This window comes from Rhea pennata, chromosome 3 (genome assembly GCF_028389875.1).
Source record: "Rhea pennata isolate bPtePen1 chromosome 3, bPtePen1.pri, whole genome shotgun sequence".
NCBI lineage: Eukaryota > Metazoa > Chordata > Aves > Rheiformes > Rheidae > Rhea > Rhea pennata.
In genome coordinates, this window is record NC_084665.1 from 68929822 (window position 1) to 68942915 (window position 13094).

At 39.4% G+C, this 13094-nt stretch overlaps 1 protein-coding gene across 2 annotated transcripts in view; it reads left to right on the plus strand.

The window, feature by feature from the left end:
• ARHGAP18 (Rho GTPase activating protein 18) overlaps positions 1–13094 on the plus strand; it is a 69563-nt gene that overhangs the window by 21010 nt on the left and 35459 nt on the right. For both annotated transcript variants that reach the window (XM_062572560.1, XM_062572561.1), the window contains exons 2-3: positions 9580–9779; positions 11553–11788. In XM_062572560.1, the coding sequence (XP_062428544.1) occupies positions 9580–9779; positions 11553–11788 (436 nt within the window). The remainder of the gene's footprint in view (positions 1–9579; positions 9780–11552; positions 11789–13094) is intronic.

Genomic DNA, 13094 nt, shown 5'->3' on the forward strand with positions numbered 1-13094 from the left:
TGAGAGTCTCCATTCGATCAGTAGGAGAATTGCAAAGTATTAGACTGGCAGAACCTCACACACCGTAGTCTTTTTCATGTCACCAATATGGAAGTAAAAACAACATTGTTTTCTTCTGATACTTGCTCTCAGTTTAGTGAATTGTGACAATTTTATTGCAAGTCTGGTCATATGAGATGTTCTATTTAAAGCCGCAAAGCTGAGTGCCATGAGACTCACCTTTCACTGAAAGAAATAAGCTGGCTTCTGTTTCTTATGGTTGCAGAGTAAAGCTAAAAGCATGAAATGGGAATGTTGAACAGCTCAGACACTCACAGGCAAACAGCCCCTCACAAACAAGAAAACCCAATTAATCCAGTTATTTTGTGGGGATGGGTTTTATGACTGCAGCTGTGAATCCTACATTCTCATTTCCATTTGTGCAGGTTCACTTTTTCTTCTGAAGCAATCAGGAATGGCATATCCAATCTTTCTTTTTCTTTTTTTTTTTCCAAATTTCATAAAGTTAATGCACAGATGTGTATATACGTTACAATTGTGACCTTGTTTGATAATAAATTATTTCCCCTATACACACACAGGGGACAATGATCTTGAAACATAGTGTATAACAGCCTTTCAGATGGATGTGTATGTGTATCAGTTTACCATCATTACAATTTATCTATTCAAAAATGGGAAAAATAGGTAGAGTCTAAATGGCTGTGTAGGAACAAGAGATCCTATCAAAGGAAAAGTCATGAAATATTTTAATCTTCTTAGAACTGCTGTATGTAGTTTGGGCAGCTTAGATTTTGGCATCATATCTGGAATCTCCCATTTTTGATACAGTGGATTAAAATGCTAAGTGTATTATTCTGTGTCATTGCCACAGCTGCCTTACGGGTTCCTTCAGTGGCCAGGATTGAGGAAGGAGGGAGGAAGGTCATCTTCACTGAGATTAAAAAAAAAAAAATCAAATCTCATGTGAGTAATGATGAGGATATGGCTGGAACTAGTGCAGTTAAAGTAATGGATATACACGTTTCAGACTTACAGTCTGGCAGCTGTTTTGCATTTATTATTCACAGTGTTGTTTAAAATGCCAAAGAGTTTGTGTGTGCAGTTTGTTGTTGTTAATCCCTAGAGAAGTTTTGAGCAGGTATTAACAGCAGCTGAAGGTATTACAAAAAATCCCAGGAGACCTGATTCTCTTTACTCAGCCCTTTGCATGCTCATTTAGAAAGTTAGGACTGTTTTATACCCTCTTTGTAATCATTTAGTACTCACTCTCTCTGAAAGAATAGGAGAACTTTGCCTAAATTCCTTCCTTTGGGCTTTGCTTCTGAACTTAAGGAGGAGTTGGGCAAGATCGAGCTTGCAATTGATGTTCAGAATATCCCATAAGGTTGCAGTGTAGCTATAGGAAAACTCTTAAGTTGTGAAAGAATTACTGCTAGAAATTTTATTTTGTTCTAGTTACTGTTATCTTTGCATGTCCTGTATGACTTTTTTGAGAAGACTGAATCACAGAAGAGTTTGCAGTCAGTCATGAAAAGAATAAATAATAGAAAAAATTGAAAGGGAAAGATGCAATTGTTGCAGCAGCTGATGAGTTTTAAGAGCTGGAATGAAATGCAGAAATAGAAGCTCAGTCTAAACCTTCTCTAATGCCTTTGGAAAATTATAAAGCACTTTAAAAGGGTGAGAATTACTGCATTGTTCTGGACACCAAATGTCTAGACTTGAGTCTAGCTAGGAATTACTGAGGGATTCCCTGCTGCTCATGAAAGCTGGTGATACTAGCTTTTCTTTTGCAAGGATGTTTTAGCTGTCAATGAAATAAAAAGAATCTTTTTGATATGTTAAGCCATACAAAAAGTCAAAGACATTAATCTCTCTCTTTTTTTCTAACTTCAGTTAGTTAGCGTCACTACTCTGTCACTTTATGCACAGTAAAACAAAATCAAGTTACTTTAGAATAACATGCTTTGATGGGCACAGGAATTACAATTTGATCTTTTTTAACAGAAGGCTTTCAAAGATGCTCAAAGCTGCACTGCAAAATACGGAATACTCTGCAAGGGAACAGAGGGGCAGAAAAAAAGGTTTCTTAAAGATAAGATTGAAAACCAATTTGAATAAGTGATTTGGTAATAATTATTCTTGACTTAACCATGTGCTTGAAATCAAGGCCTTGCATACTCCAGGTCTGATCATTTGGATAGTAGCTATGCCTAGAAGCTGTGAAGAATTAAGAGCGCCCTCCTGGAAGGCCGCATGGCTATAAGAAGTTCTATAGTGGCTGGCACTGTGAAAATTTTATTAAAAATGAAGAAAAAAAAAAGAAGGCCTAGGTCTGACCAATGCACTTGTGAAAGCCGGGTGTTTCTGTGGTACGGTGCATGAGAGAGCATGGCGCCGGTCCTAGTGATCGTGTCGCACAGTGTTTCTCACCTCAAGCTGGGTCTTTTCTGTGCTTTCTCCCAAGACCTTGCTGTCTGAGTATGTAAGACCAGGGTATGAGACCCACCAAGTGAAGTGGCTTGCTGGAGCTTTCACTTCCCAGGCCAGAGTCCCAGGCAGGAACCATCTTAAGCCAGGCCGCTTCTATAACCATTACATTGGTGCTTTCTCGGTTAATTCAGTTAAGGAGTGTTTGCACCCCAGAGCATTGCTTGGCTTTTTGGATGGCAGGGAGGGATGGGGGAGCTCTGCGCTTCGGAGCTTTATTTAGCCCCTCGCTTCAGCGGCACAACTGTTAGGTGAGAAGTGGAACAGCAGACCGTGTTGTTTCTCTCTCCTTATCTTTCCTTCGTGTTTATTTAGATTTGAAAGCATGTGAGAAGTTCTGTATTTATGTTTAAGAGCACAGCATCCCGTGGATGTGATTGCTCAGTAAATAGACTTCAAAATAGGCTGCAGTCCCCGCAGGCATTTTTTTGGTTGTTTAAATCTGGTTAGCCTTTATACGAACTTAAAATTACTTCTGTAAATCACTGTTCTACTTTGTAACTTCTGTGTCAACAAGATAACTGTTTTGAGAATGCCGCTCTATTTACAGCCACAGTGCTGGAGTCTTTCATAAAACCCAGCAGTACTTCCATCTGTCTGCCTTGCAGTTCATGCTGGGTCAAATCCTGATCTTTAAAGCTGTATGGTCCATTGGTGAAGGACTCTAGAAACCTGAGAAGTATTCTCATTTCTGTCAAGGATTTGCTCTGTGAATTTGAACAGCCCTCTTCACCTATCTGGGCTAGCCAACCACCCTCCTTTTTTTTTTTTTCTTCTTTATTTTTTTTCTTTTTTTTCCCCTCCCCTTTTGCATCTTATTTATCAGGTTATTAGTTCTTACTTGTGTTTGTATGATGCTCAGTGGCAATGAGCCCCAGTATCAGCTGAGTTATGGGTAAGAATAACAGCTTTTAAGTAGATGGCCTGGCATAAATACACAGGATTTGCGGTCATCACTCCCCTGGCGTGGGTGTTTTAGAAGCTGCTGTGTAGTGTAGCTGTGGTCAGATATATTTTCTATCATTTTATTTAAGTCGGGAAGGAAAGTGCTATTTAACTGGAGTACCAGCGCGTGTACCTGAAGGAGTAGCAGCACTTGAGATGTTGCCCATGCAAGAACCCCAATAGCAATGGCTTATAGCCAGGACTACTTAGAAAAGCTTTTAAGGCCAATAACACAGGGACTGTATTTGCAAAAACCCACTATATTATCAAGTGATAGTATTATTTGTCAGACTGGGCTGTTACAAATACCTACACTGTGCACTGAAAATACAGTCCTTGTGTTCTCAACAGTAGAAGTTGACTAATGTAAATAAATGTTCATAAAAGTTTTAGTGTGGTAGAACATTGAATCAGCCTTCAGTTTAGAGCCTGTTTAAAGACAGCGTTTAAGGTCCCATAGACTTTGTTAGGCAGCTTGCAGAAGACTCTTTTATTTATATAACCCCAAAGAGCTGAATCCTAATTGAGGTCAAACCCAGAAATGAATCAGGTGGCCTCTGTCCGTGTTCTGGTTGTGACACCTTATAAAGTTGTGACAGTTTTTACTCAGGCCCAAATCAACAGATGTTTTAAGCCAGACTTAATTTGTCAAAAGCAGCTGGGAGTAAGGACTCTGTACAGAAATTCCTGATTTGCGTGCAGGAAAGCGTTTCTTAGTGTTCTCCCGTTCTTCCCTTTCACTTACATTTTGTTTTTTCACCAAATAGATAGATAGTGGATTATAGGGACTGATGTTGTCTTTAATTTGTTTTCATACTGTATTTAGCAGCTGGACCTTGTCCTTTACTGGAATTGATGAGCTTTCCTGTAATAGTGTTAGACCAACTCCACTTCTCTTTCAGCAGTGCTGGTTTAGTCTGTTTGGTTCAACAGTGTTTTTAAGGTCCCTAGATTTTATGTCAATGAACACACTTGCATTTAGTATTTCTGTCTCTTTAGTATATTTGCACATCTCCTATATGTGTACCTATATATAATGTGTAAGGATACCACACAATTACTGTGTTTGTATAGGAGATGTAGAAAAAAAGACATTCACATCCAGAATTAGTGGCTAGTACTATAGAAATGAAAAAGCTGTCTTGTTCTGGTCATTCGCTGTTTTAAGAGGCAACACAATCCTTATTTCTTAAGGAGGAAAGATGGAAGTGAGGGCAAAATTAGATTTCTTTGAAATGAATTTATATGCAAAGCTGATGAAACTATGACTTACTAACTAGTTAATCTCAAGAAATCAGTTTCTTGCTGTCTGGCTGCTGTGGTTTACATGTAACTCATAATCTGCTAAAAAGACAGAGGAACAGGCAAGAGGATTTAGATTTTATTGGAAGGAAAATAAGGAATAAAGGCAACTGCACTGGTTTAAAGTGGCTGTTGATGAGATGAAAATCAGGCTGACAGAACTTGAAGAAAAAAAGTGACCTCTTTTTTATTACTGTGTAAAACAGTGATAAATGTTATGGGTGATGTTTTCTTACAGGCTGAGAAAGGCAAACTGTTGGTTGCAAAAGGAAAAGCCTAATAAAGGAAAAGCAAAATATTTATCTTCTCCCTTAAGTACTTGCCACAACATGGAGCTCACCAGTGCCTAGTGAAATAATCCAAATCTGTTTTCTTTTCTTGTAAATTGTGCCCTCATAATTTTACAAAGTATATAATGTGTGGTGTTCATTACAAGAATTGTTTTTAATGGCTCCCCTCTGGAAGATCGGGAGTGCTTCGTCTTGCATCCTTGATGTTTCTAATAAATAAGTGCATCTCCCATAGGTGGGGCATGAAGATTAACTCTGGTAAGAAACTGCAATAAAGGGATGTTTAACTATATTGAAGACTTGGTTTTATACCTGGGGGCTCAGTTTGGGCTGAGCTAAATAGGCAAAAATCCCATAGACTGCAAAGGGCCTGTGTCTGAATATCAGAGGTCAGAACTGACTGTATAATCTGGAAATATAAGTATTGCACTGCTCCCAGCAAAGCTATTTAAAGAATAAACTACATACTAATGACTGGAAATGGATGTTAATAAGATTTTAATGGAGAGAGTTTGAGAGTGTTGTTAGCTAAGACTTTAGTGCAAATAAGGGTTTTCTGAGGGGAAGAAACCTGTAAGAGAATAAACCTATTTAGTGAGAAGGAATTCTAAGTGAATCGTCTTCCAAGATTACTCTAAGCGACTGTGTTTGTTAGCAGTAATTTAGTTTTTTCTCGGGGAAGAAAAGGGCTTTCAATGAAGGCAGATATTCATGGAAAGCAATTGTGTTTTTCAAACTTTAGATAGAAAAACTGAAAAGTGAACTTAAAATGAAGGATGTGCTGGAGAAGCAGCCTCTTTTCTGCAGCCAGATTAATAGTTTTTTGTAGTGGACTGTGCTTATTTACTAGTAGTGTTTTATTTATTTATTAATTTATTTTGAAAGCAGTCTGCAAAACTTAAAAGCTTGCAGCATGGGATATTTGAGATCCTTTTTCAAGTTTAGCTTTTTTTCTTTGAGTCTTGCTTTGAATGAGTCATGAGTTATTTTTAAAGCATGTCTCTTTTACAGGTTCTTTAACATCTTGTTACTAAAATTAATGGTGTGTTTCCCTCCTTGCCCTCTATTTTTCTTGGCCTTAGCTTGTTCCTACCTATGTATTTTTACTCTGTAGCATGCAATTGGTGCTTAGTAAACATATATTTGGGAAAGGATTCAATTTAGTGGGAGATCACTTCAGAAAACCCATGTTCTTGGTCCTGTCAAAAGAGCACTAAAAATAAAAAATCTTAATTGTCAGCCTTTTTCCCCCCCATGTTGTGTATTGTTTTTTATTCTTTTTCTTCTCTCCTCTCACTGATGCGATGATATAAAGGTTATCCTCATTATCCTCAAAGTGCCTTTCTCATTTGCATCTCTGTGCACATGGGGGTTCGTAGGGCAGAGATAGCTGAGGATGCCCAGGACAGCTACTGCACAGTAGCATCCTGCTCGAGTGGGGAACACAAAGGAAGAAACTGGGAGTAAATGGAGAGAAAACAAGGACAGGACTGAGCTGTGCAGACCTGACTGGTTCTATCAGCTGAAATTTTAGCAGCTCTTCTCTCCCCATGCGAAGTCTATTTGTGTCGTAGCCTGTATAAATGATAATTGTGGATACGGTCAAATGCAGAACAAGAAGATGACTTCAAAAGAGTTTGCAGTCTAACCAGAAGTTGGGGAGAGCAGATTGATGAAGCCAAACAAGTGAATACAGAGAAACAGTGTGATCATCTGTGGCCTCAGCTCTTGGAAAGCCAGACTACTGTCGACTCTAGCTCTGATAGCTTTTAACAGGCCTAAAAGCAAAATACAATTTGAAGGAGAGTCATAGGAGAGCTATGAAGTTTTTGTGCGAATATTTCTTGGGAGGTTTTCCTGATTGCTTGCATGCTCCTTGTGATTGCTTGCATGCTCCTCGCTGTGGTCTTTCACGGTGAGAAGCAGCATTGTCGCTTGCCCAAAGGTGGGAGCTGCTCTACTACTTCATTAGTGAGATAGGAAGGGGCTAGGCTGTGAAGAGCAGTGGTGGCAAGAGAAGGAGCTTGTGTTTGGCCAGCTGGAGCAGGCCCGTTGATTGAAACAGCGAGCAGGAATGTGTCACCCTGAGCCGGTGAGAGTGACCAGTGCTTGAGGGGTGCAGGCTCTGAGAAATGGTGGAATATTTTTAATATATAACTGCAGAAAATGGGCTTGGGTGCTTTCTGCCAAATATCAGATGTCCGTTCCTGGACACAGACTTCTCTGGGATATAACTTAATTTGGGGAACATGAGAGTTTTCTTTTCTTTTTCTTTCTTTTTTTTTTTTTGGAAAAGCAGGATAAGCATTTCTTTGGAAGTGTGCCATAGAAGGGCTGTCTGTAGCAAAATACTCCCCGTGAATTTACCAGCGCGCCCTGCCAAAGTGCCTGCTTTCCGCTGATTTGGCGCGTTGCTCTTGTCTCTTGCGCGCTGCACTGGTTAAACTTCAGCCGCGGTGGCACAGCCGGAGCAGGGAGTTTCAAAGGTGAAGGGCCCCCGCAAAAGGAGCGAGTGGCTTCACGTGCCTACGCGGAGGGACGGTGAGCTGAAATCTGACCTCGCTACCGCCGCAGCTCCCATGTGCAGAGTCTGTTCCCAAGAAGGATCCAGGCTGCTTTGGACACCTTGAGCCGGACAAGGAGGGGAGCTGGCAAGTCCATCCTGCTTCCCGGGGCTAATGCTGCTCGGTTAAAAAGCTGCGTTGCTCTGCAGCCACTTTGCCTTTTGAGGAGGTTTCTCATGCAGCTCCGTGAATGTCTTTTTACAGCCAGTAGTGGTGGATTTACAAGGAGGTCACATGCAGACCGTGTCTGCAAGGAAAGGTTGAAGATCCCAGGTAGTTACAAGGAGAAATTGTATTTATTGAGTGACACGTGCTACCAGTAAGAGCTTGTTATCACCATTGGTGCACAAACTAAACACATCTTTCTATTTCTTTCTTAGGCTTTCAAATATGGAGAGGTTTTAGACGGTGTTGGGGTGCACATTAGCTTGGGAATTCATTGTCATTTATTAACTTGTACCTGGAACGGAGAGGCAGGGGCAGTGGGGAAACTAACAGACCTTCTATAAGGCTCTTTACCAAGGCTCTTTACCTTTAAAGGCAAAGTCCATAGAGTTAGTATTTCTTATCAGAGACTCGAGCGCGTACGGTGTGAAAGGATTTGTGACTTGGACGCACAAGGGACTTATCTGCAGGGAGAAAGGTATGGGGGTAACCAACAAGCGTCGGTTGTCCCAAGATAAAATGTGAGGACTAGGTGCTTTTGTTTTAACTCCAGATAAACTGGAGAAGTCAGCCAAATTGGAAGGCAGCACTGACTTTACTGGGTTTACATTGTGATAAATCCACAATGCTTGCTCTTTGCTGTGCTTTTGTTCTCTGAAGTGGTATTTCTTAGTTAACCCCAAACTATGCCTCTTTTTTTTTTTTAGCTATGGAGACAAATCTGGGCATGAAAGACATCTGAAACTGTTTCTGAAATGTTAAGAACTTACTTTTTATTAATACAAAGAAGATTTTGGGGTATACTGGCATAATAGTAGAATCAGTTAGTTTAGAAAAGACCTATGGAGGTCATGTTGTCCAACCAGGCCCCTGGTCAAAGTAGGGCCAACCTTAAAGTTAGATCAGGTTGGTATTCATGTAATATATCACCTCCTTCTGATCCTATGAATCAGTTTGAGGCATTTGATTTGGCTTATTTGACTGTACAGATGACCTGTAACTTAGATGACATCATCATAAACTTTGCACTTTTATAGATGATATCTTTGCTAGGTCAGTGGTAATTTTGCCATTGACTTCATAAGGTCAAGATTAGCCCCAGAGGTATCAGCTGGTTGAGTTTATTTTTCTAGTTGAAGCTATCCTTGAGAAGAAAGATCCCTGTTGAAAGCCTCAGCAAAATACATTTGCTAGGATGTACCAAAAACTAGTAACATCAAACTATAAAAATGGCAAGCTTTCCATCAAAGTGGAAGCAAGGTAGAAGCAAATAACTTCTATTAAATATTTAGACTCAACCATTTACTTTACAAACTCTACCTTTAGTATTCTACTCTGTCCTTTCCCAGCTGTAATTAAGGTCACGGATATCAGACATAACTTTATAAAAAATAAAAGAAGAAGAAAAGCAAAGCAGAGAGTATGAGTTGTGTCAAGCTATTAGAATTTATTCAAGCAAAAAGCAAATTTCAAAATTTCTGTGTGAACAGTGATGCTGGGAAGATATCTACCATGAAGTTAGTGGAATTGACTATTTTGAGTTGAATTAAAGATCTAACATAACTAGGATTAATAGAACTTGGAGTAGTTATTTCCTCTTTAACATAGACTCCTGTGCTGTTCCAGATTGGGAGGTATGTGCAGCAGAAGTGTTAAATTTAGAATATATTCCAGGTATTAAATGTTATTCTTAATATCTTGGTTTGCATTTTGACGTAAGCTTGCTTTAATACTGTTTTCCTCAACTCTCTACACAGATATTACTATGGCCTGTATTTTAAAATACTAACCAAGAATTGATTTTTGTTTTATGTGTATAGTCGCAGGTCTGGCCAGTACACAATGAACCATGAAGACCCCAAGAAGAACCCCGATGGAGCACCATTTGATCGTTCGGGTTCCCAGGACTCCTTGGATGAATTATCTATGGATGACTACTGGAAAGAACTTGAAAATATCCATGAAACCAGGGGAAATAATCATGAGGAACAGGAAGCACTTGTGGTGAAAGAGCCAGATGGTAATGAAATTCATGGCTGTGAATGATCACCAGTTTGCTGCTTCAAGGATTTACCTTATTTCAAGAGATGGCACTTACAAACACACTTACATGAAGGAGGAGGTTACTCTATTGAAAACTGACTATCAAAAATTCAGCCTCAGACAAACATCACCAGAAATAGGCAGCGCACTGAAAGAGAATTGAATTGGAGAAAAATAAAATAGTAGTTTTCCTGTAAATGATATTTGTAGAAAATCAGAAAGGTTCATATATTTGCAAATTATAACAGCCTAAGCTTTATTTGCAGTTTACTGTTAAACTGACTTACCCTTTCGTTCCTTTGTGTAAGTAATTTATTATTGTAGCTATTGTGGATAGCAACCTCATGATTTAGCAGACAAGTCAATGATTAACTATATTTAAGTTTAGTAAGTAACTTCTGGACTTAACAACTGTTGGGATTGGTTTATTATATTATTTCTGTTTCTCTGAAGCATTAAGCATGGGTCACTCCTAAGGGCAAGGACTTAGAGGAAGTGGGCAGTTTCTTTATTTTTAATACCCTATAAGACAAAAGAGAAGTAACGTCCTTCGTTTGACTGCTCTGTGAAAAGTTTGTTTTTAACAGTATAGTATATTCCCCTCTCAGATTCTTACAAGAGGCCCACAATCTTGGAAAGAACAGTAAGTTAAAGCAGTAAGCTTTGCATTTTAGTATAGCCTCTGTGTGACTGAGGAGATTCATTAACTTTCAAAGGTATTTGTACTTCTGACTCCCTAGGTGCTTTGAAATATCACCATTATTTACCAATATCCTGCAGCAGGTAGCAACGCAGCCTCTGGAGAAAGTAGGAAGCTCAGAGTCGGCGTGCCCTGTGAGCCAGGCACCCGACGGAGCCGCAGGGTACTCTGACCAGCAGCGCCAGCCTTTTTGCAATGCGTGATCCTCTTCTCTTCCTCCATCTCGCTAAAGCCTGCTATTCGGGCTCTTTGCTCCCAAAGCCACTATTTCCTTTTTCATTTGCCGAGGGATGTCAGCAGTCAGCACAACCCACGCTGCTACTGATCAGAACTTAGTGGCAGTGCTTAAAAGGAAGTATGATTAGGTGGACAGTGATTTCAGAAGCAGAAGTTTTGCCATTAGTGACAATATTTAATAGCTTTCTCCTCTTTCATGTGCAGTGATCTGTCGCTAAAGGATACTTTATCAGCTATAAGACTAAAGCAACAATTGTTTTGTGGGCTGTCAGCAGTCTGGAGACCATGTCATAAGAACTGATTAAAAAACAGCATTAAGGTGACTGCTGTAGACTGGTTTGTCCTTCATCAAATTGAGCTAGTGGAGAGCTGTAGGATTAATGTATCAAGAAAACTGGCCAGAACCCATGTCAGCAAAGGAGTTGAAAAGATTGAGGACCGAACTAAAAATCAATGAAGCAGCAATGATCAGAGGCTTTCAGACTTCCTCATATGCATTAACAGCTAGGCTACATTTATAAAATGCTGTATGACTTAACAGATATGCTGCAGATTATTATAAAAATTGCCCTATAGTGATCTGTAATGGATTAACTATTTGAATAGCTTTTATATCAAATATTAACCCTTTTAATGCTTTTTAGAAACAATATTTTTTTTCCAGGTCATGATAATGCAAATAATTGCTCTTAATCGTGAGCTCCTTTAGACCTTTCTCTGTGAACCACATTAACTTTGCCATGCCACTATAATCCAGTGTGCTTAAAAATACTTAAAAGCCAGTATTTATGCCCTTCTCTTTTCCTTGCTTAGAGGGGGAATTGGAAGAAGAATGGCTGAAAGAAGCTGGTCTGTCGAATCTGTTTGGTGAGAGTACTGGCGACTCCCTAGAAAGTATGGTATTTCTATCCACGTTGACCCGAACCCAGAAGGCAGCAGTTGAGAAGCGGGTAGAGACTGTCACACAAACCATGAGAAAAAAAAACAAACAGTACCAGATTCCTGATGTCAGAGATATCTTCAGGCTACAAAGCGACTCAAAGGGAAAAGTAAGTTGCCGTCTGTCATTTTGTTGGATTCTGGCAGATGGAGGAGAGGGATATGAAGGGGTGGGAGGTGAGAGAGAAGAGAAGGAGGCAAAGAGACAAAGGGTTTCCAGATGATTTTTGTTAACTTTTTGCTGATTTGTAAATGAATTTTTATATTGAAATCATGGGAATAACATTGATCCAGAGCTGACATTGCATTAAGTACTACTAATATGCAGAAAGGAGTATGTATGCTGGCCTCCTGCTACTCAAGAGTGATGAATAAAACAACCACTCCATGATCAAGATACTAATCAAATTTTATTTGAATGTGGACACAAAAATCAAGGCAGCGAACACCTAAAGAGTGACCAAATGCCCTCTTTAGGGAGCACTTTTCTCTTTAGGCAGTAGTACCCTATACTTTCCCAGGGAACAGTCTGTCACATAAGGAGCAATACCTCTTTCTTTTATACATACATACATACATACGTGTATATATATATATATGTATGTATATGTATATAAATATATTTTTTACTAGGTTTTTATGCCTATTCAGTGGCGGTTAACCCCCCCTGTACTAATTCCCAGAATCTGTGTGTTTCATTAAACTGTATGTGGCCAGTTGCTCAGACAGGTCCTGAAAGGGTCTGTATTTCCTCTCTTCAGGTATTGAAAAGGAGAGAAGAGTTCCTGTTCCATGTACAGGAAAGGGGAAGGAGGGAAACAGAGGCTATAATTAGAATTCCTCTTCTTTGGAAGGAAGGAATGTGTCATCATTATTCCCTCTCAAAGCAGCTAGATCTTCAACTTCAAGAAGACACTGATAAAGGCTAGCTTACCATTTTTCAGCTTCATTCCTAGTTGTTGCTGCTGCTGCCATTTGGGTTTGTAGTGGCAGTAGAAGCATGGGGAATTTCAAGAAGAGTTGATCTCTGTCCTTCCCCAGCTGCCTCCTTTCCCTGGGCAACTCCTTTCAAATTCAGTAGAGGTGAAATTTAGTGGAGCAAGTTTATAGGTGCAGATACATACTTCAGAGGAAAATTTTCCCTTTCAGTGTTCTGCTTTGCATGTGGTTTCAGATATTAACTCCATAAAAGCTTTCTGGGGTCTGTTTTGGAACTGACTACACCTAAAAATTACAAGATCTAACAGTAGAATAATTTAGGTAATATATCATGTGGTTTAAAGCAGTATAATTTCTCTTTCAAATATGTTATTTCAGCAAAGTACAAAAAATACTCATGTTCCTGTATTTAAGCTATGTGCTGCAATTTTTGAAAATTATATGTTGCAGTATCGGTAGACTGCTGTTTCCTCTAAA